We start from the raw sequence: 27,949 nt of genomic DNA, 5'->3' as shown, positions 1-27,949 counted from the left end.
TGATGACGCGCGCTCCAGGCTCCACTCCTATTGGTTGTCGCTCGCGAAAGTCGCTCTTCATTTGCATAAAGTTAAACATTTCTCAACTTTGTCGTGTCGCCAGACACGCCCCAACCAGTCGCCAACGGTCGCGACCGCGTGTGTTGCCGGAAGTCGCCCGCTCCCCATTGAAATGAATTGTATCGTGTCGCTTTGTCGCGTGTAGTGTGAACGCAGCTTGTGTGAGGTAAAAGGACACAAGTTGTTAAAGCTCTGTGCCGGGAGCAGCTGCTCATTTGCATTTAAAGGAACAGACACAAAAATGGTGCGTTTTTGCTCACCCTCAAAAAGTGACAATTTTAACATGCTATATAATGTCTGGGGATATCAAAGACTTATTTTACATCTTGTGAAAAGGGCATTATACCACCCCTTTAAAATAAACTCGTCACCACATTCTGCCCTCTTGAGACCATCGTCATTCACACCAAGAATGTCGGCTATATTAGCGCCCACACCAGCGGACAATATAGTTCTGTTTATTTTAAGCACGCACTGCAGCAGTTTTGAGCTCTTTAAATCAGGATGGATTCTGATTGGCTGGCAATGTTTTTAATCATTCATCAGCTGGAAAAAAATCATTGATTCCAATGATATAGTTTTCTGTGCCATTATCGCTATAGTTGTGGTGTGGACTGACATTCTTAGAACAAACTATATCTTTATCGTTAATGTTCTTAAGGGATGCAAAAATGGTTCTTCTATCCCTTTCGGAACCTTTATTTTTAAGAGTGTACTGAGTTCAAGATGACGTACATGCCAATCCAAAAAACAAACAGTTCTCGTCCACAACAGCAGCTTCAGATGTTCTAATCCGTGCTTCGAGTCAGATGTGCAAACAGAATTCCACCTATTTAAACAAAGCGGCCAGTTTGCTTTCATTTCTCCAAGTTCAAGGGGGGTAGAGGATTAAGTACAAACTCAAGCCCCTCAGGCAGGCCGCTCACGGATGCCCAGCCAGAGCTCAGTGACATCAGAGGCGCATCATCCACGGCATGTTGCGTCAGACGCTCTGTGAAATGATGGCTCAGCAATGTCAACATTCAAAGTGTCAAAGAGGACATTGCAACCAGTCTGAGGATTGTCATGCACAGAACCGTGTATATGTTCATTCTAAAGCTGAAATAACATAAAATATATGTGAAAAACTTAAATTCAAATTGGAAATGTTACCTTTGCAAATAACTGAAATAAGTTTAAGTTTAATAAATTACTAACTGGAAATAAAGAAATACTACAACAAAAATACAAATAAATAAAACCTAAATAGTAATATAAAAATAGACAAAATAAACATAACAAATTACTATATATTGAACAAATTAAAATAACAGAAAATATAGCAATAAAAGCAAATTCAAAATCTGAATAAAAACTATTATACTAAAAAACTGGTTCCAGGAGATATTTTGAAAGGCAGCCCCACTGTATAATAACATTGGACCCCTATTTTTATTCAGTGAACAACAACAACAAAAAGTTATTCAGTGAACAAATATGCAAAAGACACAGAATTAATTGAACTTAGTGAATGACAGGCATTTCAGTTTGTTGGAAATTTCTGCAGAGTTCCACAGATTCTGTGTGAGCCTACGCATTATTCACATCCCCAACGCAAAGCCACCAGGACAAGAAACGTCCTCATGAGCTTGACATACTCTAATCAACACATTGTCTTGCTATCATGCTTTGAGGAAGTCTCCTGAATGCCAATCTGTTAAACCCGACTGACTGAGATACAAAGAGCATGGGAGGCAGAGACGCAAGCCAAGGCAGGCCGAGTCTGGTACCAGCGGGGACGCTGAATACGCTCATGGTCTCGTCTACGCCTTATCTCGGGCTGTTGGGTCATGTCTAGTCCAGCTCAAATAAACCGACAGAAACTATCAAAATAAAGGAAGTGACCTCTCGACCTGGCGAGCCTGCAAAACGGTGATATTGTTTTTATTAGGGCAGTCAATGTGACACCTCCCTTCATTTGTCAGTGTTCTGTATCGTCTATGCAAACGACAGGTCCGATAAGGTTTTCAGAGCCATCCCATTAATCAGCGACGTGGCTCTGGAGAGGAAAGGGGACGACAATGGAAAAAGCCATCAGCTTGAATGACAGGGAAGTGCCGAGAGCCTTAGTTTACCATGAGGAAAGGATACAAGGGTAGATCAGCCTTCTAAAGCTGGTACTGCAACTGGTCAGACCAGCTCTGAGGTTTGAGACACTGTCAGTCTTCTCAAACATGTGCCTGATCACATGAGTTACATATAAAACCTGATGTAAATGATGGCTTAGCACTGTAAATGAACATGACATCCAGTTTTACACTGCTTTATTAAACTTACACTCAAATCATGTCATATAATAATGCATGATCATTCAACTTAGTGGCACAGGGTTCAGTTTTAAAATTATTTGGATGCCAACTTCTCCACTAGCGGTGCGTGGTTGCAGATGCAAATACGAGTGCCAGGTCTGCCGGAGGACTCCGAAATCGAACCCACTGGCCACTCCTGGAGAGGGAACGCCTCTGATTTCTGAGGATCTTCAGGAGCTTCCTCTACCGGGATCCACTGCGTTTTTGTTTCTTCAAAGTCCCACTGCATAAATCAAAGAAAACATAAAAATGGTTTATAAAAGAATTAGAATACGAATGATAAGAATGAATAAATATTAGAGTAATGGCACATAAGAGCCTATTAACAATGATACAAACTTTCAAGCAAAAAAACCCCAACAACCTCAAATAAAATTCATTTAATAAATAAATAAATACATTTAATGAATACATTGAATAAATTCATTAAATAAATGCGTTTAATAAATAATTTAATAAAATAAACAAATGCATTTAATGAATACATTTAATAAAATGCATTAAAAGGCATTTAATAAATAATTTGTTTAATAAATAATTTTATAAAATAAAGAAATACATTTAATGAATAATTAATTTAAATAAATAATTTAAATAAATAAATCTACTTTTGTGTAATGCAGAACCAAAAAACTCATATGGGTGTGGAACGAGACATGGGTGAGTAAATGACCATTTTTATTTTGGGCTAAACCATTCCTTTAAGGCATGAAAAGCTGACAGAAGTGTTTAGTTACTCATACACACAGAAACAAACAGCCCCTCCTCAGAGAACAGGGTTCAGAAAACCCCTCAGCCGGTCCACTGTTCTCCATGCATGGGGCGGGCGACAGACCCGCTCTTAAAATAGCAGTCGCGGGCCATATCTCCAGTAGACTGAACAAGCATTTTGTACCACTTCCGATGCAGAGAGGTCCTGCCCTGTTCCTTTATTATAGATCTTTAACAGCAGAACAATCAAGCAACAACATGAACTTCTGGAACACCAAGCCCAGCTTTCTCTTTCACAGCTGCTTACAGTAAGTGCCTCAATGGAATGGAATTACAAGAATGTCACATTTTGATTTGTCAGAAATGTGCCCACATATGCCCACAATCTTTTCTCATTCAGCCACTTTTTAGAGCCATTTAATTATTTATTCAACTCTCACAGCTAGTTATAAGTCTTTATATAACCTGTTATTACAATTTCGCCTGATGGTGACTGATGCTGTTGGCTCAGAAATTAAAGGCTTAACCTACAGTAAGAGCTGTCGGAAATCTTACATTTATTACTGGAATACAGCGTTTGACATCAAGAAAGATGTCATGGTCTGAACTCTGGGTTGTCCTTTATCGCACACTGTGTCTGAGGAGGTTCACATGCTTAGCTTTTTCCTGTTTAGTGAATAAAACAAAGTTCAATTGTTTTCGTCCAGGGCGATTTGCCTTTGTTTTAGATTAAATGACATCCTCAATCACTTGGCATTCTCAAAAGCTACTTAGAGAGCCAAGAAAGTACTAGAATGCAACAACAACATTTTCAGCAAAATGGTTGCAGGTACAATTTAAATTGAGATGTTATATTGAGTGATTAGATTGTAAAGTGTTCAAGCGTTATGTTCAATAAAGACTGTAGATAAATCCTTTTGAAAGACTATCAAGACACTCAATAAACAGTTTTTTTACTTTTCATATTTGCCATGTGATTTGTTTCAAGTCACCTTCCTTCAGCAAAACTCTGCTACCATCTACCCTCAGAGAGCAGTACTGCAGCCTTCAACTACTACACACTGTTCAATAGAGGTATGGATCCCTCTGAAAAGAAAAAATGAATGAGGTTCTAACCTCTAGTTCGGAGCCGAGAGAGGATGAATCAGTCGAGGTGCCATATGAACACTGTTCATCAACCCGCACCACCCTGACAGTCCTCTTCAGAGGAAGACTCTCTGATGAGCCGTCCCGTGAGATGGTCACCTCCTTTAAACAAACCTGGCGAGGCACCAGTCATGACTTGTAGTTAATCATTAACATACCTTATAGACTGTTCAAAACATCATATAACGACTTTACCAAAATGAAAAAACAAGTGCAAACCTTCCTCATTGGCTGTATGTTGACATCCATGTAGAGTCCCATGTCAGTCCCTTTAGGAGAGATGCCTCTTGCTGAGAGCCTCTTGCTGAGAGGCTTCTTCCTGCAGCATTCAACATTGTTGTTGCACAGCTGACCCTTGGCAGAAGAGTCACCTAGCAAAGACTCAGTATCCGAGTCTAAAGACCGGACAGAACGCCGTTTATGGCAGGATCTGAAACAGATGGTGACCACGATCTGAAAGATCAAAGTTAAAGAGAGGATGGAGAACAGGTACATAGATTTCCACAAATACTACTATGCTACTTTAAATATTCCTAGTTTGTCTCCTACACCAGGTCTACATCCATCCAAGATCAAAAAACACTAATTTTCTCAATATACTTTGCAGCATCACCTCTTTTCATTCTCACAGTGTATGAAATAAGGACTGTAAAAAAATGGACCAACGAAGCAGACCAGGATCTACAGGCCTGCTTCGATTGCACTTTTTGGACTGTTTTTGAAGCTGCAGCCACCGATCTGGATGAGCTCACAGATACTGTAACATCATATATCAGTTTCTGTGAGGATACATGCATTCCTACCAGGACATTCTTATCATTCACTAATGATAAACCATGGTTTACTGGGAAACTCAAACAGCTTCGTCATGCCAAAGAGGATGCTTACAGAAGTGGGGATCAAATCTTGTATAACCAGGCCAGAAACAGACTGACAAAGGAGATCAGAGTTGCTAAAAGAAGCTACTCTGAAAAGCTGAAAAAACTGTTTTCAGCCAACGACCCGGCATCAGTCTGGAGAGGCCTGAGGAACATCACCAACTACAAATCACCATCCTCCCCATCTGTGGAGAATCAACAACTGGCTGACACTCTCAATGCATTCTATTGCAGGTTTGAGAAGCCCAGACTCACACCTCACACCCGCTCTGATGTGCACTTCACACATCCACCATCACCTCCTGCAACCCCTCTCCTCCCCCTTCTGCCATCCAACCTGAGCTTAAGGTCTGTGTGGAGGACGTGAGCCGAGTCTTCAAAAAGACTAGGAAAGCTTCAGGCCCAGACGGCATCTCATCTGCTTGTCTAAAAGCCTGCGCTGACCAACTGGCCCCAGTCTTCACGCAGATCTTCAACAGATCATTGGAGCAGTGTGAAGTTCCCTGCTGCTTCAAACGCTCCACTATCATTCCGGTTCCCAAAAAACCTAAAATCACTGGACTTAATGACTACAGACCTGTCGCTCTCACGTCTGTGGTCATGAAGTCGTTTGAAAGACTGGTGTTGGCCTATCTGAAGGACATCACTGGACCCCTGCTGGATCCCTTTCAGTTTGCTTACAGAGCAAACAGGTCTGTGGATGATGCAGTCAACATGGGACTGCACTATATCCTGCAACATCTTGACAGACCTGGGACTTATGCACGGATCTTATTTGTGGACTTCAGTTCGGCCTTCAATACCATCATCCCTGATCTTCTCACAGCCAAACTGACTCAGCTCTCCATGCCATCCTCAATCTGTCAGTGGATCTCCAGCTTCCTGACGGACCGGCAGCAGCGAGTGAGACTGGGGGAAGCTCACATCCAGGACCCTCACCATCAGCACTGGCGCCCCCCAAGGGTGTGTTCTCTCCCCACTGCTCTTCTCCCTGTACACTAATGACTGCACTTCTAAAGACCCCTCTGTCAAGCTCCTGAAATTTGCAGACGACACCACCATCATCAGTCTCATCCAAAATGGTGACGAGTCTGCTTACAGACTGGGGGTTGAACAGCTGGCTGTCTGGTGCAGCTATAACAACCTTGAGCTGAACACGCTCAAAACAGTGGAGATGATTGTGGACTTCAGGAGAAAATCCCCAGCACTCCCCCCTCTCACCATCATGAACAGCACTGTGGAAGCAGTGGAGTCATTCAGGTTCCTGGGCTCTACCATCTCTCAGGACCTGAAGTGGGCAAATCACATTGACTCCATTGTGAAAAAGGCCCAGCAGAGACTGTACTTCCTTCGCCAGCTGAAGAAGTTCAATCTGCCACAGGAGCTGCTGATCCAGTTCTACTCAGCCGTCATTGAGTCTGTTTTAAGCACTTCCATCACTGTCTGGTTTGGTTCAGCTACCAAATCGGACATCAGGAGACTACAACGGACAGTCCGGACTGCAGAGAGGATTATTGGTGCCCCCCTGCCAACCCTCCAGGACCTGTACTCTTCCAGAGTGAGGAAGAGAGCAGGTAAAATCATCACAGACTCCACTCACCCTGGACACCCCCTGTTCGAACTGTTACCGTCAGGACGGCGACACAGATCACTGGCCACAAGAACATCCAGGCACAGGAACAGTTTCTTTCCACAGGCCATTTCCCTTCTGAACACTTAACATGCCCCCCAAGGCATATGCCTGTAAGTGCAATACTCCCACTGTCTAGTGCAATATTCTCTAACTCAGGTGATATTTATATTTATATTATTCATACTACTCAAAACACTGTAAATATGTTCATAATCTGTAAATGTTTATTCGGACTAAACCCAACTGTCACCCTACTTTTTTACTTTTATACTATTTTAATTTTTTAAATATATTTTATTCTTAGAATTTGTATTACCATGTTTCTTGTTGTAGTTGTATTTGTTTCTGTCCACTGGAAGCTTCAGTACCAAGACAAATTCCTTGTGGGTGCAAGAACACTTGGCAATAAAGCTCTTTCTGATTCTGATTCTGATTCTTTCTGATTCTGATTCTGAAACAGTTCAATAAAGGATCCGATTTCTCTAAACCCATCCTTTCCAAGAGCCTACTCTGCTCTGATTGGTCTAACAAAGCACAAGTTGGAAAATGAAATGGCCATTTCCATATCTGAATTTCATCTCCCGAGGCTTCCTCAGCACTTATACACAGTAATACGAACAGTAACGATGGGGTCGGTTTTACTGTATCAATTTGAGCCCGAGTCCTCATCGTTTGGAAGTGCATGCAAAGTGGATTTGTTTTTGCAGAGCAGAAAACAGCGTCTTCTCGACATGTCAACAACCTGAACCAAACTTCCAGGTCTTCCAGGCCTCAACTACAACTACAGTGTTTGAGGGTGGGTCAAACAGACTTTGTTCGAGCAGGAAGTAAGACTGGAATTACTGGCGACGCAGTTCAGAATCAGTTCTTTCTTTTAGGAGACAGTAAGTCCATTTGTTGCGCACTTTGATCTTTTTAAACTTTTTCAGACCTTTTAAATTCACAAACAGCTATATTACACGCTACATGAAAGGTAATATCTGAAAAAGCATAATGGGGGCACTTTAATGCTTGCCTTTTGCAGGCACCAATACTTAAGGCATAAAAAGCACCAAAGCAAAACATTTAAATGCAGACTTTACAATAATGCAGACCTACATTCACTCACAGTATGTGTCAAAGGATACAGAAAGATCCAGAACCGCACAGCTAATAGCAGAGAGTATCCATGGCATTGCTCTGATAACTGATCTTAGCTCTGTGTCATAGAGAAGAATGGCAGAGCCGTACAGAGCTCCAGCAACAGAAGACAGAACTCTAGAGGACACTTGCACAGCAGAACTCTGCTCTCCTCTATTCTGAAAAAGACATAATGACACAGTTTAGTGCACAACGTGCATGAGGACTCGGGTATGATGCTCACATGCATTGCGTGCAACAGTGGTTTGCGACTGTATTCTTTCATTTAATGTTCTGTTGACATTATGAAATTAGTGCACAACTATTTTATTAAGCCAAGCAAGAGGCATGATAATGTGCTCAAATCATTACTTGGAACAAAAAAAAAAATGCCACTCACAGCTTTCAGGACAATGGGAAACTTGGCGGTCCAGTTAATTGCGAAGGACAGAAGACCCAGCACGTAACCAAGGTTCTCAGTATGGTCCTGTTCCCAAAAGACACATGTAAAGTCCAGGTTGTACTCTTGCTTAAAACAGACTTATCAGCATTTTGCATATAATAATAATTCATTACATGTATATAGCACTTTTCTCTGCACTCAAATCGCTTTACATAGAAGGGCAATCTCCTCAACCACCACCAATGTGCAGCATCCACCTGGATGATGCGACGGCAGCCATATTGTGCCAGAACACCCACCACACACAAGCTTACTGGTGGAGAGGAGACAGATTTATGAAGCCAATGAGTATATAAGGGGATGATTAGGAGGCCAATGGGCAAATTTGGGATTTTAAATGACCACAGAGAGTCAGGACCTCGGTTTAACGTCTCATCCGAAGGACGATGCTCTTTGACAGTATAGTGTCCGTCCCCGTCACTATACTGGGGCGTTAGGACCCACACAGACCACAGGGTGAGCGCCCCATGCTGGTCTCACTAACACCTCTTCCAGCAGCAACCTAGTTTTTCCCAGGAGGTCTCCCATCGAGGTACTGACCAGGCTCAACCCTGCTTAGCTTCAGTGAGCAATCAGTCTTGGGCTACAGGGTGATATGGCTGCTAACCATATGGCATGAGTTTACATATGGTATGGCTCCATATACTCCTCTTTTGAGAATGACTTTACTTACATTGAGGAAGAAGCCAAATAGCCTCCTCATGGATGGAGTTGGAGATTTTGGACTCGAATGGACTGGTAAACCCAGGTAAACACTGCCGCCCATTACAAACAGCAGACACACAGCTAGAAAATTCTGCCGCCGCCTCCTGGAAATCATTCTCATTTTCTTTCCTTGAGAGCACAAATGATACACCATTTATTGTGAAAGCATAATTACACCAATGAGTGATATGTGTACGTGTGTGTGTGTGTGTGTGTGTGTGTGTGTGTGGTATCTAATTCTAACCCTTACCTATTTTTGACTTATACCATAAATAAATGGAGAAAGATATTGACAGGAAATGAACAACATCCAAAATTGCCATAAATGAAGCCATCGAAATCTGCAACAGATGCACAGAACATGTGACTTATTCAAAGGGCCGTTTATAAAAAAAAAGTAGAATGCTAGCATTGCTTTCTTGTAGTATTTGTAGTATAGTAAATTTTGTGGCAAATCACTTATAGTTTAATCATTCTTCTTATTGACAAACTGTCTGTAATGCTCAAATTTACTCTGGTGATGTTCAAACTTCTCTCTTCTGTACCACTTTGGTCTGACGTGAATCACGTGACAGCAGGGTCTGACAAGGCAGCATTACAGGTTCCCAAAAGCTGTTACCTCTCTCTATTTCACACACAATTGCTTTAATGTTATCCAAATTCACTCTGATGTCTACACTCCTCTGTTTCATACCCCAAGAAGCATTGTGGTCTGACGTGACAAGCTGCACGCATACAGCAGTCATCAAATACGAATCTGCGGTTGAACAGCCCCTGTTCCGGCCGGTAGGTGGTACCATCAACCGTCATTGATTCAAAGCTCTTGCAGGGATAGTTTACCCAAAAATGAAAAACCTGTTATTAGTTAAACACCCTCATGTCGTTCCAAACCTGTAAGACTTTCATTCATCTTCAGAACACAAATGAAGAGCTTTTTGATGAAATCTGAGAGCTTCCTGTCCCTCCATTGACAGCTACACAACTACTACTTTGACGCTTCAAAAAGTTCATAAAGAGATCATAAAACTAATCCATATGAATTGAGCGGTTTAGTCCAAATTTTCGGAAGAGACTTAAGATTTGTATGATAAAAGATTTAATTTATTAACATAAACCTTGATCAGCGAACATAAACAGAAGCTCAACTGAAACTGCTTGATGTGCTAAATAGTACTAAATAGTATTCAAAATTAGAATTAGTGTGTCCCAAATCGTAGTATGTTGAAATGAGTATTCCAAAGATACCTGGTCAACACAGCTAATATTGACAACAACTCATTGTGTGTTGGACGAGGACTCAGGTTTGACTGATTACTTATCAGTATCTAACCTGACAAATAGATATTTATTCAATGTTATCCACATTATATTTCATCTGCAAATGAAATAAAATGCATCATTATGCAAATAGCAAACACATGAGGAGTTCTCCGCATGAAAGACCCACGACTGGCAGATCAACGTGCTCCTATATTTCTCTCTGAAACGGTAGTACATTTAATTAAATTGAATATGTTGGATTTTAACTGTAACAAAAATATTGACGGTTCAGTTTAAAAAGTGACAGAGCGTCCGTTAAAGATGCAATTATAACGAAGTAGTATGTCCCAAAGCTCATCTGCTACACACTCAAAAGTATGTACTTTTTCTTTACAAAAACACTACATACTTTTTAGGGCATAATATAAGTAGATGAATTGGGAAGCAGCAGAGAATGATCCTCATTGGTTCTCGCACGTCAACCAAGCATGCTTGAGATTCCATTTACCACAACTGATGTGCGAACTGATGAATGTTTATGTGAATAAAAGCCTAAATTTAATCTGTTCACCTTATAAAGCAATCAAAACTCTTCAGAAATGTTTGGATTAAACCAGTCAATTCATATGGGTTAGTTTTACGATCTCTTTTATTAACTTTTTGAAGCATCAAAGTGGTAGTTGCGTAGCTGTCAATGGGGGACAGAAAGCTCTCAGATTTAATAAAAAAATATCTTCATTTGTGTTCCGAAGATGAACGAAAGTCTTACAGGTTTAGAAAACGACATGAGGGTGAGTAATTAATTAATGATAGAATTTTCATTTTTGGGGTTAACTATCCCTTTAATTACAATACTACGGTAATGATAAAACAGTTCTGCGAACTTGTGTCTAATTTCTCACCTGAAAATCAAACTGTTTGGAAAGGAAAGCGCCCACTGCGCCGCACAAGTTGCCCACGAAACAATACAAGGCGAAGACTGCATCATCGCCCATACTCCTGCTTCGCGTTTTACATCTGTGATAAAGAAGACTGAGAGGGAACAACAAATGAATAGTTTATCCATTTACAAACTTCGTGTAATTTTAATCACATGACACTCACAGTGAACAGGAAACCAGTAATATAAAAGCAGACAAGACGTAAAGAGCAGCCGAGATGCAAATATGTCCTTCGTATGTCGAAAGACAACCTTTAACAAACTCTGGGCTCCATCGGTGGGCAATGTCTAAGAATGTGATTTTATCCATAATGTTTCACTTATACTGTCACCCACTGAGGGAGAAGAAACTCCGATGAAAATCCAAATGTTTGTTTCTAACTTCTATCATTAGTTGCCAGCTGTATGGATGGTACCGATCGCCCGTCATTCACCTGTATCTTTTTGGTAACGCCCACATGCTTGGCTCATACATATTAATTACGTACCGTAACGTTCACCCAGCTGATTGGCTGCGGTTGGAAAGTGAATGCTAGCCTATCCTGTGAAGTGGCTCGTACATGTACATCCCTATTATTACATTAAAATAGTTCAAAGTTAAGATTATATTTTACCTCCCACAATTTGTAATTTTTAAATCGAAGTATAAGGACTCCTCAAAACATTTCCTAAAAGACTGTTTGTAATGTAAGTTAATGTAAAGTTTATGACCTCCTGTCATTGAGATACTGCAGGAAATAATTATAAGTGTGATTAGAAGGAATGGAAAAACATGCAAGAGATCTAAGCATCTAAAATATACACATTACCTTATATATTAAGATACATTTGACCCTTTAAGAGGTTATTTACAACAGACAATTCAACAATACCTCATATTTAAATATCTTAGGAGAAAATTACACACCGCAGTCCAAATGATGAATTTGAGAGAAATTACAATGAGAAACCGTCACTATACTTGGATGATGATTGTCAGCTTTGCTAGACATCCATACATTCTACTGAAATTAAATCAGCAATTTTTTGTGAGAATAAAACTACTTTAACTACTTTATCAAGGAGCTTTATTTATTAGCGTTTGTCTGTGAGACCATAAATCTTGTCATCCCATACACTGATAAAATAGTGACCATTTCTTTATTATTATAAGTGATGATATTTCAAACAAAGAGGAATGTCCAAATGTCCAGCAGCACTCATCAATCACTTCAATGTAGGGTGAAATTAGAAAATTCATTAAAGAGTCTTTGCATTAAAGAGTGTATGAAATCCTGACGTCTTTGAGGTTGAGCTTGCAATCTGATTAGAGCAGGGATCACGCATCCAGATGTTTGGTGAGTCTTCTCACTTTCTCCTTCTTGTTCCGGTTACCATGTTTTTTCCAGGGCTTCCCAGCCTGTTGTTCTGTGTTTGCATTTGCAGGCCCAACAGGACCACTTCCAGGCTTATAACCCATCACCATCTGCACACCCTTGGTCAGCGCTCGCACATTTTCCTATGAAAAATGACAGATTTTGGGCACAGTGAGCGATTTAGACCTCAAAATTTGTAGTAGTGTAATGTACTGCCAGCTGAACATTATTACAAAACAAATCCATTCATGGGTTGAATCACTCACTTGATGAAAGAAACTTTTATCCACTGTGTTCTCTATGCGTTTGACTTTTGATGGTTTGTTGGCATTGCTAGAAATCTGTTCGGCATCTGCTGTCTGCATGGCAAACCTGGCGTGCTGAGGCTGGAAGTCTTTAGGGTCAATGTGGGGTGGAGGGTGGCAGTAAAGGAGTTTTCCCTGCAGAGATTCAGAAAACATCAGATTAGCATCTCCCATTCGCATTGTTCATAACTATAAAATTCATAGCTGGTAGTGTCAAATGTAGAGGCACTTACGCTGACATAGTCTTTCAAAATATAACGGGCTGATCTTGACTGGTCTGGCTGGCCGTGTGCCGTCATGAAGCCTCTCATATCTGCATGAAGAAAAGAAATTATGATTGGTCAGTAGCAGAGATAAAAAATAAATTAAAAAAAGGTTAATCTTTTGGTGTAAAATGCCTTAATGTGTGCATCATGCAAAGTTAACTGACATCCATATGCCATTAGCAGCTCCTCATAGGTAGGCAGTCGATCAGGGTCCTCGTCTTCCCTCGGTCTGATGATGTTGATACCGTAGGTCCCCTCCAGCACAGTTCGAGGGATAGTCTGACATACGTATTTAGGTTAAGGGCAACATCCTGCAGTTCAAACTTTGTCAGATGTTATGATGCTTCAAAAGATTTATATTACAAATAAATGCTGTACTTTTGAACTTTCTTTTCATGAATGTATCAAAGTTTAAACAAAAATATGAAGCAGCACCACTGTTTTAAACATTGATAATAATAATAAATGTTTCTTGAGCAGCAAATCAGCATATTAGAATGATTTCTGAAGGATCATGTGACACTGAAGACTGGAATAATGCCTATATTTAATTAAATATACTAAAATAAATAAGTATTTGAAATTGTAATAATATTTCACAATATTACTGAACTTTTCATCAAATAAATGCAGCCTTGGTGAGCATAAGAGACTTACAATAAAATCATACATTTTTATTGCATTTAACACATTTTAATGTATTTCATACAACTTAAAAGATCAAGCAAAAATGCAATTGTTATGGTCATTGCTGTTTAAAAAGGATATCAAAGAGATGGCTGGAACATGATCTCTTATCTGATCGATAGGTAGGATCCCACAGCAAATCATCTCGGCTTTGGTGGACACAAAAGATGGCATGACCAGTCCAGGACAATCACACAGGCAGAGACCAGGATCAACAAACAGAGTCTGAAACATAGACGCACCAACAGTCAATTAAACCCCAAGAACAAAGTGAGCTTGTTATTGCATGTAAACATGCTTATACATTGCTAGTTGCTAAATTCTTGATTCAGATTGGTTGACCGCTATTGGTATACAGCTTGAAAATTGGTAGTGTAAGGAAGTAGTTAAGAGTTTCCTAAGAGTAATGGAAAGTGTGAAAATATCAGTAACTCCATTGTGAATTGTTCCTTAATTAGAAATAGTCACCTGAAAATGCTTCGTGTGTCCAGGTGTTGCTGAAACTGAGACTTTCTTATTCCTCATGATGGTGTTGATGGTGGAGCTTTTTCCAACATTAGGATATCCCACCTTAATGAGAATTTAGAGTGAAAATATGAATATGAGTTCTGATGGACAGTGTCATAAATGTTTGATACATTATAGAACTGTGGTTTAAACTCACCAATCCAACTGTGATTTGTCCATCTTTGCATGTCAGCCCAGAATGCACAGACTTAAAAATTTCCAGCAGCTCATTTTTACGTAACAAACGGCTTGAGTTGTAAAAAGCCGCTGCGGATTCTGGGTTCTCCTCAGCGTGATCTTCGTCTCCTGATTCCTCTGAGCATGTCTGCCATTCTTTCTCATCAACATAGACTTTCCCTGCTTCACCTTCCTCTTCTTCATCCTGCTCACTCTCATCTTTCTCTTCATTTGAAGAAGTGCTATTTTCCTCATGATGATCTGTGGCATTTTTGGAGGCTTCTTCCTGTTCTGTATCACTCGGATCCTCTTGGTCCATCAACTCTTCTCCCTTAAACACCAGGCATTGAGGAGAAACAGAATAATAAACACTCAGTTCTCAAAGAATAATGCTGCTGACAAGAATGAGTCGCTTCAAAACTTACCAATTCATGTGCATCATAACACAAATATTCAGGTAAGCCTAGTTCTAAAATTATATACAATACCGTGCAAAAGTTTGGGGTCGGTAAGATTTTTTTAATGTTTCTGAAAGGAGTCACCAAGAATTTATCAAATATAAGTATAAACAGCAAAACTGTTAAATATTATTACAATTTAAAACAACTGTTTTCTATTTTAATACATTTTAAGCTGTAATTTATTCCTCCAGTCTTCAGTGTCACATGATCCTTCAGAAATCATTCTAATATGCTGATTTTCTGCTCAAGAAACATTTCTTAGTAATGTTTTTTCCAGAATATTTTTATGAATATAACTTTTACATTTATCAGACGCTTTTATCCAAAGCGACTTACAAATAAGGAATACAATCGATTAATCTCTAAAAAGTTAAAAAGAATAGCATTTATTTGAGATATTATTCTTTAAAAAAATGTCTAACAGTAATTTGTCATCAATTTAACGCATCCTTGCTAAATAAAAGTACATATAAATACATACATATGCAGACATATACATACATATTATATATATATATATATATATATATATATATATATATATATATATATATATATGTGTGTGTGTGTGTGTGTGTGTGTGTGTGTGTGTGTGTGTGTGTGTGTGTGTGTGTGTGTGTGTGTGTGTGTGTAATATCTTACCTTCTCCTCTGCCTCGAGTCGTTGAGCCTCAGCTAAAGCAGACCAGAACACCGCTCTCATCCCCTGTTTCTGGAAGTATCTGGCCCAAGCTCGTCGCTGTTCTCTAGTGAGCAGGTCAGCTTTGTTCAGCAGAAGCATGTTTACTTTGTGAATAGAGACCTCTTTTACATATTTTTCCTGATGGAGACAGAAAATTAAGTATGATTAAAATAGGAAGAGCAAGTGTATTTGTTTTGAGCCAATGTCTAATTGTTACTTACCAGATCTGGACACCGGAAAAGCAGCGGGTTTCTGGCATCAACGATTTGAACCACAACATCACTGAGGATTAAACAAAAAATTAGTATTCTAAGGTACGTTTACACGACAACGATGTACTAAAAACAGAAACGGTTTTCCTTTGCATTTTTCGCAGACACCATTGTCAAAACGATCCCCGTTCACACGGATCTGCAAATACGACTAAAAACGCTGTATTCTGCTGCCAGGCCAGTAGTTGGCGATGTCACTTTGTAAAGAAACACTACAATCCTATAGAGTGAACACGTAATACGCATGCACATGCCGTCACCGTTTTCACAAATTGACGATTTTGTAGTTTTCTGTTTTCAGTTGTTGTGTAAATGGCCCCTAAGAAACCATCATGCTTATATCACAGTGTGATTAGATAGTAAAAAGTACAAATAAAATATCCATTGTAGAAAAAAAGAAAGCTCACCTCCTCTCAATAACTCTCCAGAGTTGCCTCCAGAAATCGAGATTCCTCTCAAAAGGGGTAAGAATCAACTTCTGTTCCTCTTCCAACCTATAAAAGAGAGTGCATTTGCTCACAAACACTATCCTGTTGGAGAATCTGATTGGCTAGTCTTTGGACTAAATTTCTCAAACATTCACCCAGCCAGTTCTCTTCTCCATTTAAGGAAACTGTCCCTCTCGGTTTGCTGTAGAACCTCAGAGCTTGTGCTCTCGTCCCAAGGAGGCCTGCGGTGACAGAACACAATCCTGAATACATTTGCTTTTGCATAATTGTGTATCAATGGCAGATCAGTGGAACTTTATTACAGGTAAAAAAAGAAAAAGAAATCACATTGAATTCCACAACAACATACCTTCGGGGGATTCGCAAGAGCTCTTTGTTGTCCTCATGGAGTTTCTTCAGTCGCCTGGACTCCTCAGCGGAAAGCAAGCCAGCCCTCGCTTCAGCTGGGACAAATTTGATGTTCATTTTCTCTGCAAAACAATAACACATGATATATTTTTATTTTGTTACTAGCAGGGTTATTTTAGTATTATTTATATACTATTAAACACTTGCAAAGCAGAAGAAATTATTTTAATGTGCGAGACTTCTTATTCATTAGCCACTATTTAAATAATCATTATTAAATAATCCAGAGATATCATAACCACCAACCTGCAACAAATTCAGTTCCAGCGAGTTCGGCTGTGGCAAGAAAGTCATCCAGAGAGCTCTGCTCTGTGACAGACTGTAGGTTTAGTCGACCCCAATCATATCCATCATTCAGCTCGCTGGTGTGGAGCTAAAAGACACAAAACAATGAAAATACATCAGATTTATTGAACAACACTAGCTTAATTTACATCTACAGAATCAAATTAACACTCTATATGTTTACCTCTTGTCTAAAGAAAAATAATCTATTTCAACAGGATATTTTGTAGCCCATGTGTTTTGGTTTATGATGAAAAACCTTTTAAATCCATAAATATGTGTTTCTGCACTTATGTTACTAATATCGTACGTTTGTCGACCCCCTTATAAAAAATTACAAAATAATAAGTCATGGTTTCTCCAATTATTTTATAAATGTTCTATATGAATAGAGCTTTAAAATAATACTAGACTAATGCTATAGGTGAAAGAGCAATTTTATGATCAGACAGTGACTTTTTCTTACCCATGTGTCATTTCTCCTGTATCCACGGCCTGCGTTCAGTCTCTCCTTTATTAAAGCTCTCCCTAACCCCGAGCCTTCTCCGTGAGCCTTCTTCTTTCCCATATTAGATACTTTTACACGGTTAAACAGCGATATGTGTCAGCGAGCTGTTCGTGGATATACGAATAGACAGAACTCCCATGTGGTATGTTTGTTATGGCAAAGGAAGGAAGTCACACGGACTGGTGTATGTGAGGAACCTCCTCTTTAGAGCAATAAGGCGTCAAGAATAGATCCCCTTTTTACGTTTGTTCAGCTTAGTCGAGTGCATATGTTTACTTTTTAAAGGTTGACTGAGATAACAGCGAAAAGATACATATTTTGGGTTGTTCTAGGACTAGGGTGTCTCACTAAAATATGTCCCTAGGAAATCCAAAGGCATTGCTTTGAATAGTTCCGGATGTTTGCAAACTGCATTGTTAGCATGTCACCAGCAGAGGGAATCAAAGAACAAGTTTCAGATTAGTCCAAACCATTCTTCCTGCTCTATCTATGCCTCTGTAAGATAAAAGAGGGGCAATAATAATAATAATGATAATTAAACATTAATAATAATACTTGTGTAATACATTTAATCATTGTAATATTTAATTAACAATTACATTTTGTTCATTAAATCTATAATAACAGGATGAATGCTTAAACTTTATTACTTTAATTATTGCAGAATATGTAGTAATAATAATAATAATTATTATAGTTGTTGTTGTTGTTACTTATAATATCAGGTTGTATTCTTCATTTTTTGCCATTTTTAACCTTATAGAAATTCAAATAAGGGTTTGTGTTTTGTTTTACGTAGGTATCAATATCAGTAAAGAAGATTATATTAGCAAAGACAAACATTTTACTGTCACCAAACTAACCAGTCTTTAGCCTACTGTCTTACATGCGCATAAGTAATGTATATAAATGAGAACAGATGAGCCGATATGAAACACTTTACACAAATAAATAATTAATTAATAAATATATTAATTCCAGGCACATTTAAAGAGATGCCGAAAAAAAACCCGTTGTCATCATAAACTTATCTCTTGTTGTTCCAAACCTGTATGATTTTCTTTCTTATGTTGAACACAAAAGAAAATATTTTGAAGAATGTTGGTAACCAGACAGTTGATGGGTTGATTGGGCTTAGACGAAAAAAAAAAATACTATGGAAGTCAAGGGGTGCCGTCACCTGTCAATTCTTTAAAATATATAATTTTGTGTTCACTAGATGACTAGAAGAAAGAAACGCATACAGGTTTGGAACAACATGGGGGTGAGTAAATTATGACCACATTTTCATTTTTGGGTGAACTGTCCCTTTAATCCCGTCTTGGTATCGTCCTCGCTCCCCTCTGTGAATCTGAATTGGTTCATTCCGGTATATAAATCACTGATTCACGCTTGTACTGTGCAGTGTGTTATTTAGTGATGCGGCGATTATAGCGTCCGACGCGATACTCTACCGCCAACCGGTCAATGAAGTGCTCTGCAACTTTGAAAATGTCTTAGAGCAAGTCGATAGATGACTAAAGCCGGTTTCGAGGTAGAATTTAGGCCTAATAGAATTACTACAGTAGATTTAGTATCTTCACTGTCCTCAAGACGACCAGTATGTTGCCTTGGAAGAAGAACAAGTTCGAGCTGATCGAGGAAGACAAGCAGCAGTCCAAGCAGAAGGGCTATGCCGTGAGCCTCAACTACTCCGCGCTCACCTCATTCGCCAAATCCTGCCCAGAAAGCGCACTCAACAGAGTCGGGAGCATGTTCAAATCCAAGAGGAAAAAGGCGAAGATCACCAGCGAGGACCCTACGTATACGGTCTTGTATCTGGGGAATGCCACCACCATTCAGTCCAAGGGGGACGGATGCACGGATGTGGCCGTCAGTAAGATATGGGGCAAGAGCGAGATGGGGAAGAACGGCACCAAGATGAAGTTGACCATCAGCTCGCAGGGCATCCGCATGGTCCATGTCGACGAAAAGGCGAAGAGACCCGGACATCTCTACTTATTGCACAGGATCACCTACTGTGTCGCAGACCCGCGGCTCCCCAAGATATTCGCCTGGATCTACCGGCACGAGATGAAGCACAAGGCGGTGATGCTGCGCTGCCACGCCGTGCTGGTGTCCAAGCCGGAGAAGGCGAAGGCCATGGCGCTGCTCCTCTACCAGACCTCAGCGACAGCCCTGGCCGAGTTTAAAAGACTCAAAAGAAGGGACGATGCCAGGCACCAGCAGCAGCAGTTGATCGGGGAGCAAACGATTCCCTTGGTGCCCTTGAGGAAGCTGCTAAACGGACAGTGTTACTATAAACCCCCGGTGGAGCGCAGCAGGAGCGCACCGAAGCTGGGCTCCATCACGGAGGACCTGATCGGGGAAGAGGAAGAGGAGAAAGCCATGCACTTTGAGTGTGAGGATATTCTGGACAACGACAGCGACTGTGTGTCTAACGGCAAGCAAGAACTGTGTCAGATCATCAATGACTTGGGCTCCATGAGTATAGGGAACGACGTGCAGACGCTAAAAGCCGATCTGAGAGTGACTCGCCTGCTGTCCGGGGAGAGCACGAGCAGTGAGTCCTCCATCGAGAGCAACCAAGAGACTGTTTCTCTGTCTAATGGCTTTGTGGATAGGAAAATGCAAGAAGTCGGCTGATCGTTCTAGAATAAAGACAATCTTGTACCCAGCAATGACATGCGATGTTACATGGTAATAGTGATGATGATGATGAAGAGCGTTCGAGTGCATGACTGTGCCACTTCATCCATTTGACTTGAAAGCGCGCTGTTATTCACGGGATGTGTGTGAAAACCTAGTGAGCTGCCTATAGACATCATGTTTGGGCCAAAAGTGTAAAAAAGTTCACTTAACTGCCGCCTTAAGTAAAATCAAAGTGGTGCCAAAGTTACAACCTACACTTAAAAAAAAAAAAAAAAACTTTTTAAATGGTTTTATTGATTAAGAGAATTGAGTTTAAATAGCAGAATTATTGTGACAAGGTGGAAACCAAGACAAATGTAATGCACTTTCTTTTATTACCGTGGAGGTTTCGAGATCAGCTAACTCAAAGTGCACCAAAATGCTGTCTAGGTAGGCAGCGCACTAGGTTTTGAGACAAGCCATGGATATGTTTGTGGACTTACAGACTCTCGCACAATAATCCCTCATTAGGGGTCTGGATGGAAGTTGCTCTGCGCAATAAGACGCTTAAAGTCTCGGTTAACCTCTCTATGGGGAAAGAGGTTTTAGGAAAGATCTGTTTACCTAACATGTTTCCTTCAAGGAAATGTTTTTTTTTTTTGTTTGAATGAAAACACCAGTCCTGAAATATGTAACTCAATCTTTATTTCTTTCTATATTTGTTTCTTTCTTTCGAAAGAAGTGTCTAAACTAGCTGAACACAACGAGTTACAAAACTACTTTCCTTTCAGGATGTTCCTTTGTTTGTTTGTTTTGCACTGTGGTGGATTTCAGACAAGTATTATGTTATTTATGTGCATAATATTGTTCTAAAATGTTCTTACAAACATGTTTTATCTTTGCTGTGCAAAAGAGCCAATGTTCCTGATGTACAGAGATGTATATATGAAATGCATAATGTGTAAACAAAATCCATTATTTTTTAAACAATGTGGTTTGTTTCTGTGAACACCAATAAAAAAAGTCAATTGAACATCGACGTTGAATATTTTCTGCAACGTCATCTGTCACATTTATGCTCTCAAGTGTGCTTTCAGAAGCATACAGGCACCATATTACATTCCCTTTGGAGTCTCACAATAGCTGGCACGTTTGCACTTGAACTTCGCATGTTCCCTGTGGTGTGAGTGTTAATAATGCTGGCAGAGAGGTCACTTCCTACAGCAGTGCCACTCTTCATCGCTGTACATGTTTTGAGGCCTCCATTCAGATCTGCAAATGTAAACAAGTTAAAATGATGGCAGTGGCAGAATCAATAGAATCTTAAAATGCAGTTAAACTAATTGTATGACCTGCCACTGAATTCAATCAGGGGTAAAGTAACGTAAAGTAATAAACCTGCTACCTTATTAGACTAAAAATGGGGCAGTCATGTTTCAGATCTGAAGACTTTTCCAGCAGTCTAAGCATCAAACAAGATCCCATGTTCCTCTGCTCTCAGTTTCCCCCCTCCATGGGATTCACCATCAAAAGCTTTCATGTGCATATAGTATATAACAGTGCAGAACAATAAACGGATATGCTAAAATGAGCCTGCATGTAATTAGCCTATAAGGGAACAACCTATTACCTAACTGTTAAAATGTGTTTCAGCTTCTGTGCTGGTGCTTCCTTTGTGGAGCTTATTAAATGTACGGTTAATAGCAGATGCATTAACAGATATAGGCCAGCTTCACAAATGATGTAGGTCACAGATACATTTACAAAATGAGCTTTATTGAAAGATAAGGATAATTTCTGTCTCCAATTATGAAGAGTTAATCTAATAGCTGTTTGAAATACATGTAGCAAGATTTGTGTGTGCAAAATTAACTTTTAAAATATTCGGCAGAGATGTAAACAAAAACGAATTGTCAAAAGTTAATTGTCACCCGTGGAAAATCCATCTTGAAGTCAACTTTGTCTCTAATAGAAAATCGCCTAATTGATTTAATGGCTCATGCGTGAAATTGAATTAAAGAAAGCGCATTATTGCAGTGCATCACAGTGTTGATTAACTAAATAAATAGCGAGAGGCAAACGCTAAAATCTTGATATCTGTCTCCGCAAGGGATTTCTGCAGGAAGGTGCTTTTTAATAAGTGCTCGTCTTCATTATTTTTTTTTGTTGTGTTGCATAACTGTAGTTTTTCTATTGAGACAGGATTTGACATGGCAAAGGAAAGCAATATGAACTTAAATAATGCATGCTGTTGTTCAAAGCCAATGCGGCCTCACAGGTTAGTCTCCTGTTACACCCGTCTAAAAAAAGAACAACAGTCTCTCTCTCACACACACAAACCCCCAGGGTTCCCTAATGTCTTGCCACACATTTTTTGCATTGATGCATATGCACAAGCCCTAAATATGCAATGTCATCATAGAAACCATGGAGATTGTTAATCACATTGTTTTATTTTGATCCCATTTCTTTATTGGGATTTGAAAGCAGGCAATCTGTCATGGATTAGTCCAAATCAAAGTCAAATACATCAAAAGGTCCAACTTGTTTGGTGAAACAAAATAGTTGCTATTAATCTTGGAAACAAAAGAAAAGAAAAACAAACAACAACAAAATCCAAAGCAAAACAAAACAAAACAAAACATTGGTGTTTGTTTATCTAAATTTAGACGTTTAGATTTACGTTTAAATTTAGCGTAAATGCCTAACAATCAAATTACCTTATTGTGACAACACATCCTTTTATATTTCAGTGTCAATAAATATAAAATAAATGAAATCAAATTACATAAACATCTGCCTCTGCATACAGTACAGGCCAAAGGTTTGGAAACATTACTATTTTTAATGTTTTTGAAAGAAGTTTCAATCATGCCTGCATTTGTTTGATCAAAAATACAGAAATTGTTTTTTATATTGTGATATATTATTACAATTTTAAATAATTGGTTTTCAATTTATTATACTTTAAATTATCATTTATTTTTGTGATGCAAAGCTGAATTTTCAGGATCATTACTCCAGTCTATCACATGATCCTTTAGAAATCATTCTAATATTCTGATTTATTATGAGTGTTGGAAACAGTTCTGATGCCTAATATATTGGATGAATAAAAGGTTAAAAAGAACTGCATTTATTCAAAATAAAAAAATATTTTCTAATAATATAAATCTTCTTTACTATCACTTTTTATCAATTGAACACATCCTTGCTGAATAAAAGTATTGATTTATTTCAAAAAAAGAAAGAAAAAAAATTACCGACCCCAAATTATTAACCAGTAGCCTAGTGTATATTGTTGTTACAAAAGATTTCTATTTAAAAAAAAATTGCTTTTTTATTTTATTTTTTATTTTTTATTTTTATTCATCAAAGTATCATAAAAAGGTATCACAGGTTATGAAAAAATATTAAGCAGCAGAACTGTTTCCAACTTTGATAATGAATCATCATATTAGAATGATTTCTAAAGGATCATGTGATAGACTGGAGTAATGATCCTGAAAATTCAGCTTTGCATCACAGAAATAAATGATAATTTAAAGTATAATAAATTGAAAACCAATTATTTTAAATTGTAATAATATATCACAATATTACTTTTTTTTTTTTCTGTATTTTTGATCAAATAAATGCAGGCTTGATGAGCAGAAGAAACTTAATTACATTAAAAATAGTAATATTTCCAAACTTTTGGCCTGTACTGTATTTTAAGAGAAATGTGAAATGGGAGGAAAAGTAATTGGTTGTTTTTACCTAAAACCAATACTTAGCATAACTTTTGACATTTGATGAGAAATAACAGATATTACACCCACAATCTTGACAGAACGTTCACCACCGAGGGCTCCAAACAATACTGTCATTTTGAAAGTAGGCAAGAGTGCAAATAATTGTTATCGTGGTGCTCTTATACTGCGGGTGTCAATGTCATCATTACATGCTGTCACAAAGTTTATCTTTCACATCTTGTTCCTGACATGCCCACATTTCCAAGAGTCAAGTCTCAGAGAGCTCGTGAAATGTTAACGCTAGGGGCGTGCACCTCTCCTTAATGTTTTCTACACAAACGGTTCCCCCAGAGAGCAATACATTTCAGTACGGTTATTTTAATCCTTCTGCTTACAGACAGGAAATGGAATAATAACAGGAAAACAGGAAGAATCACAAGACACGCTCCAATCTGCACACTTAGATTGGGAGATTTCATGGAGATGTGCCTCTCTCCAAGGGCTCATATTTGATTTCCACTCGGCCAGAGTGTGTTTTTACTCTGTAGGACACAACACCTCAGTCCTGTGCAGCCCAGAAGACAAGAAGCAACTGCTGTTTTAGATAGTTAAGGAAAATATGATATAAAGCGTGTCAAGTCTTATGAAATGAAAGAACGTGACAAAAACAGGATGACAATTATCCCACGGCAGTGCAGCTCTCTTACTTTAAAGAATAAATGTCAAAGTTCACTTTGCCATTTGAGATGTTTTGCATGATATCTAGTACAACATATTATGAGACATAGCTTCTCTATCCAACATCAACAACACTTAGCAACTGAAATAAAATAAAATAATATAAAATAAAAAAGTTGATTTTACTAGAAAATTTAAGTTTTACCCATTTACAGTAACTATTATGCTTCCTTTGTGGAGCTTATTAAATGTACGGTTAATAGCAGATGCATTAGCAGATATAGGCCAGCTTCACAAATGATGTAGGTCACAGATACATTTACAAAATTATTGAAAGATAAGGATAATTTCTGTCTCCAATTATGAAGAGTTAATCTAATAGCTGTTTGAAATAAATGTTGCAAGTTTTTTGTGTGCGCAAAATTAACTTTTAAAATACCCTTTTTATTCGGCAGAGACGTAAACAAAAATGAAACATAGAAAGTTTAATCAGTCTTTGGAAGAGTCAAAAGTTAATTGTCACCCATGGAAAATCTTGAAGTCAACTTTGTCTCTAATAGAAAATTGCCTACTTGATTTAATGGCTCATGTGTCAAATTGAATTAAAGAAAGAGCATTATTGGAATCTATTAAAAAAAACAAAAAAAAAACAAAACAAAAAAACATATATACATACATATATATATATATATATATATATATATATATATATATATATATATATATATATATGTTTCAACAAAGTATCATGAAAATAAAATAAAATCCAAACAGGGAATCATGAAGATACAATATAAAACACCAAACAAACAAACAAACAAACAAACAAACAAACAAACAAACAAACAAACAAATTAATTAATTAATTAATTAATTAATTAATTAAATAAATAAATGAATGAATGAATGAATGAATGAATGAATGAATGAATGAATGAATGAATGAATGAATGAATGAAATAACGTCTCAACCAAAAAAAAAAAAAAAAAAAAAATCTCAACAAAGTGTCATGAAAATAAAATAAAATCCAAACAGGGAATCATGAAGATACAATATAAAACAACAACAACAAACAAACAAACAAATAAATAAATTAAAAATAAATTAAAATAAAGTCTCAACCGGGTCTCATGAAAATTAAATGTAAAATATCTCAACAGGGTATCATAAAAATAAAATAAAATGGTTTCAAACAGGATATCATGCTGCCTTCATAAATAATAATAATTAAAAAATAAGTGTCAAGAGAGAAGAGAGAGGCTCAATGCCATAGGCTGTGCAAGCAAAAATAAACCATGTCCAGACAGCATCACACCACCCAGTCATGGTTTATTTTACTACATGTAATGTTATGACTTTATTTTTACCACTTGTATATATACTCAGAACACACAGACACAAACACCAGTAGATAACTTCAAAACCAAAACAAGAACATGGTGCCAAACAGGGTCATTTTGAGTATACAGCGCTTTTCACAAAACTAAAAGTGCCAAAGCAGATTTATAAATGGTGAAAGAAGCTTATTAAACAGGAAAAACACCAATAGCAGCTTGTACCTTTGCCAATACACATAAGAGAACATCAACTGAAATCTGAAGTTGCTCGGCATCTTACGGGCATCAGACGTCAAACAAACTGGATTGTTTGACGTCTGAAAGTGACAGTAATCGGGGAGTTCCGTCTCTTTGATGTGCTAGTGGTTTGTAGGAGTGCTAACCAAGTAAACACAGGTTAAAGACGATGAAAAAATCTGGTGGAAATCTTTGCACTACCCATCAAAGACCAGTTTGGGAGTTTGGGGCTTTCCTCTGTGGTATAAGTTTTGAGGATTTTGCAACAGTTAGTTGACTAAAACCCTGAGAATTTTAAAGCAAACTGAGATTTGGTTTGAAGCCCGAACAGCATTAATATCAGTCGATCGTTTCCATCTGCATGGTTTTAAGTGATTATTGTTAGGGTTGGGCGAAAGGAATCATGTTCCAGGAGTCAGGACCAACAGAAAAAAGATGTTGATCCAGGAACAATTTTACTTGGCCAAATCATGGTAAACAGCAGTCTCTTGAATACGGAGCGATTCACTTTGTTTTCTGTCGTTTCTCTGTCGTTCATGTTGAAAAATGGCATGATCGGAAGACGAGAGAGCAGCTCATCGATGTCTGTCATCAACAGTTACTCTTTCCGAAACAGAGTGGGAAGTAATGCACACCCCTTAAATTTGCACTCTTGAACTAACTCCCTTTTCTAGTTTCACAAGAATGCACATAAGTGAAATATATAGTAAGATATCACATTCCAGCATTCATGGAGTTTTTCTGTATTATTAGGCCTATTGTTATTTAAATTGTGATTTATGGGGTTATGTGGTACCAACCTGCGCTTTTAATCAGTTTCATAAAAATCTATTTCATTAACTATCAACTTATTGTGGTTGAATAAGTTCAAGAAAAAAAAAAAAAAACATTTAGCTGCAGGAACATTTTAATGTCAGAAGTGCCTGAGTTGCACTGATGTATAAGACCAAAAAAGTTGGGAAACACTATACGTACGTTCAGCGAAACATCAATGATATTTGCTTGGTGACGAAGAAAGCAACATCTCAACTAAATCCTCCAGCTGCATTGTTCAGGCAAGTTTCCGTCACTGTTGATGTGGAGAGACAGAGGGAGACTGTTTTAAAGTAAATCGCCATCACTTCCTTCCTGTTTCCTTTCATTCAGATTTCCTGTGAACTTGTAGACAAACAAGCCACGATTTGATTCACAGGGTCCCTATGCAGTGTTCACCGATTCCTATATTGAGCAGAGGATATCTAATGGAGTCTCTTATGCTCATCAAGGCTGTATTTATTTAATTAAAAAAACCCAGAAAAAAACAGTAATATTGTGAAACATTATTGCAAATTAAACTGATTTTGGTTTTAATATACACTCACCTAAAGGATTATTAGGAACACCATACTAATACTGTGTTTGACCCCCTTTCGCCTTCAGAACTGCCTTAATTCTACGTGGCATTGATTCAACAAGGTGCGGAAAGCATTCTTTAGAAATGTTGGCCCATATTGATAGGATAGCATCTTGCAGTTGATGGAGATTTGTGGGTTGCACATCCAGGGCACGAAGCTCCCGTTCCACCACATCCCAAAGATGCTCTATTGGGTTGAGATCTGGTGACTGTGGGGGCCATTTTAGTACAGTGAACTCATTGTCATGTTCAAGAAACCAATTTGAAATGATTCGAGCTTTGTGACATGGTGCATTATCCTGCTGGAAGTAGCC

The 27,949-nt window shown here is 38.4% G+C and overlaps 4 protein-coding genes across 6 annotated transcripts in view; 1 reads left to right on the top strand and 3 right to left on the bottom strand.

The window, feature by feature from the left end:
• Window positions 1-27,949, bottom strand: part of LOC309487683 (polyamine-transporting ATPase 13A3-like) — a 200,300-nt gene that overhangs the window by 66,369 nt on the left and 105,982 nt on the right. The window lies entirely within an intron of this gene.
• On the bottom strand, window positions 1,445-12,174 carry tmem44 (transmembrane protein 44). 2 transcript variants are annotated; one of them, XR_014201905.1, is made up of 10 exons: window positions 11,428-12,174; window positions 11,226-11,355; window positions 9,314-9,404; window positions 9,032-9,192; window positions 8,296-8,382; window positions 7,904-8,074; window positions 4,485-4,718; window positions 4,236-4,379; window positions 2,297-2,631; window positions 1,445-2,266 (listed from the first exon to the last, which is right to left on the bottom strand). XR_014201905.1 is itself a non-coding variant. In XM_082155490.1 (9 exons), exons 1-9 carry the CDS (start codon window positions 11,571-11,573, stop codon window positions 2,443-2,445), a joined length of 1,353 nt encoding a protein of 450 aa, XP_082011616.1. In that variant the 5' UTR covers window positions 11,574-12,174; the 3' UTR covers window positions 1,445-2,442. The 2 variants fall into 2 exon arrangements, 1 of the variants encoding a protein (XP_082011616.1); XM_082155490.1 differs by having other exon boundaries at window positions 1,445-2,631.
• On the bottom strand, window positions 12,314-17,936 carry lsg1 (large 60S subunit nuclear export GTPase 1). The gene is made up of 14 exons (XM_082155476.1): window positions 17,583-17,936; window positions 17,078-17,204; window positions 16,773-16,893; window positions 16,558-16,644; window positions 16,382-16,468; window positions 15,924-15,984; window positions 15,664-15,840; window positions 14,541-14,891; window positions 14,345-14,446; window positions 13,958-14,101; window positions 13,354-13,477; window positions 13,157-13,236; window positions 12,885-13,058; window positions 12,314-12,761 (listed from the first exon to the last, which is right to left on the bottom strand). Exons 1-14 carry the CDS (start codon window positions 17,682-17,684, stop codon window positions 12,582-12,584), a joined length of 1,917 nt encoding a protein of 638 aa, XP_082011602.1. The 5' UTR covers window positions 17,685-17,936; the 3' UTR covers window positions 12,314-12,581.
• Window positions 19,021-21,288, top strand: fam43a (family with sequence similarity 43 member A). Its single transcript, XM_082155498.1, has one exon. The coding sequence runs from the start codon at window positions 19,227-19,229 to the stop codon at window positions 20,268-20,270; it is 1,044 nt and encodes a 347-aa protein (XP_082011624.1). The 5' UTR covers window positions 19,021-19,226; the 3' UTR covers window positions 20,271-21,288.

Source organism: Leuciscus leuciscus, assembly GCF_965113295.1.
Source record: "Leuciscus leuciscus genome assembly, chromosome: 23".
Lineage (NCBI taxonomy): Eukaryota > Metazoa > Chordata > Actinopteri > Cypriniformes > Leuciscidae > Leuciscus > Leuciscus leuciscus.
This window is presented reverse-complemented; position numbering and strand designations above follow the sequence as displayed.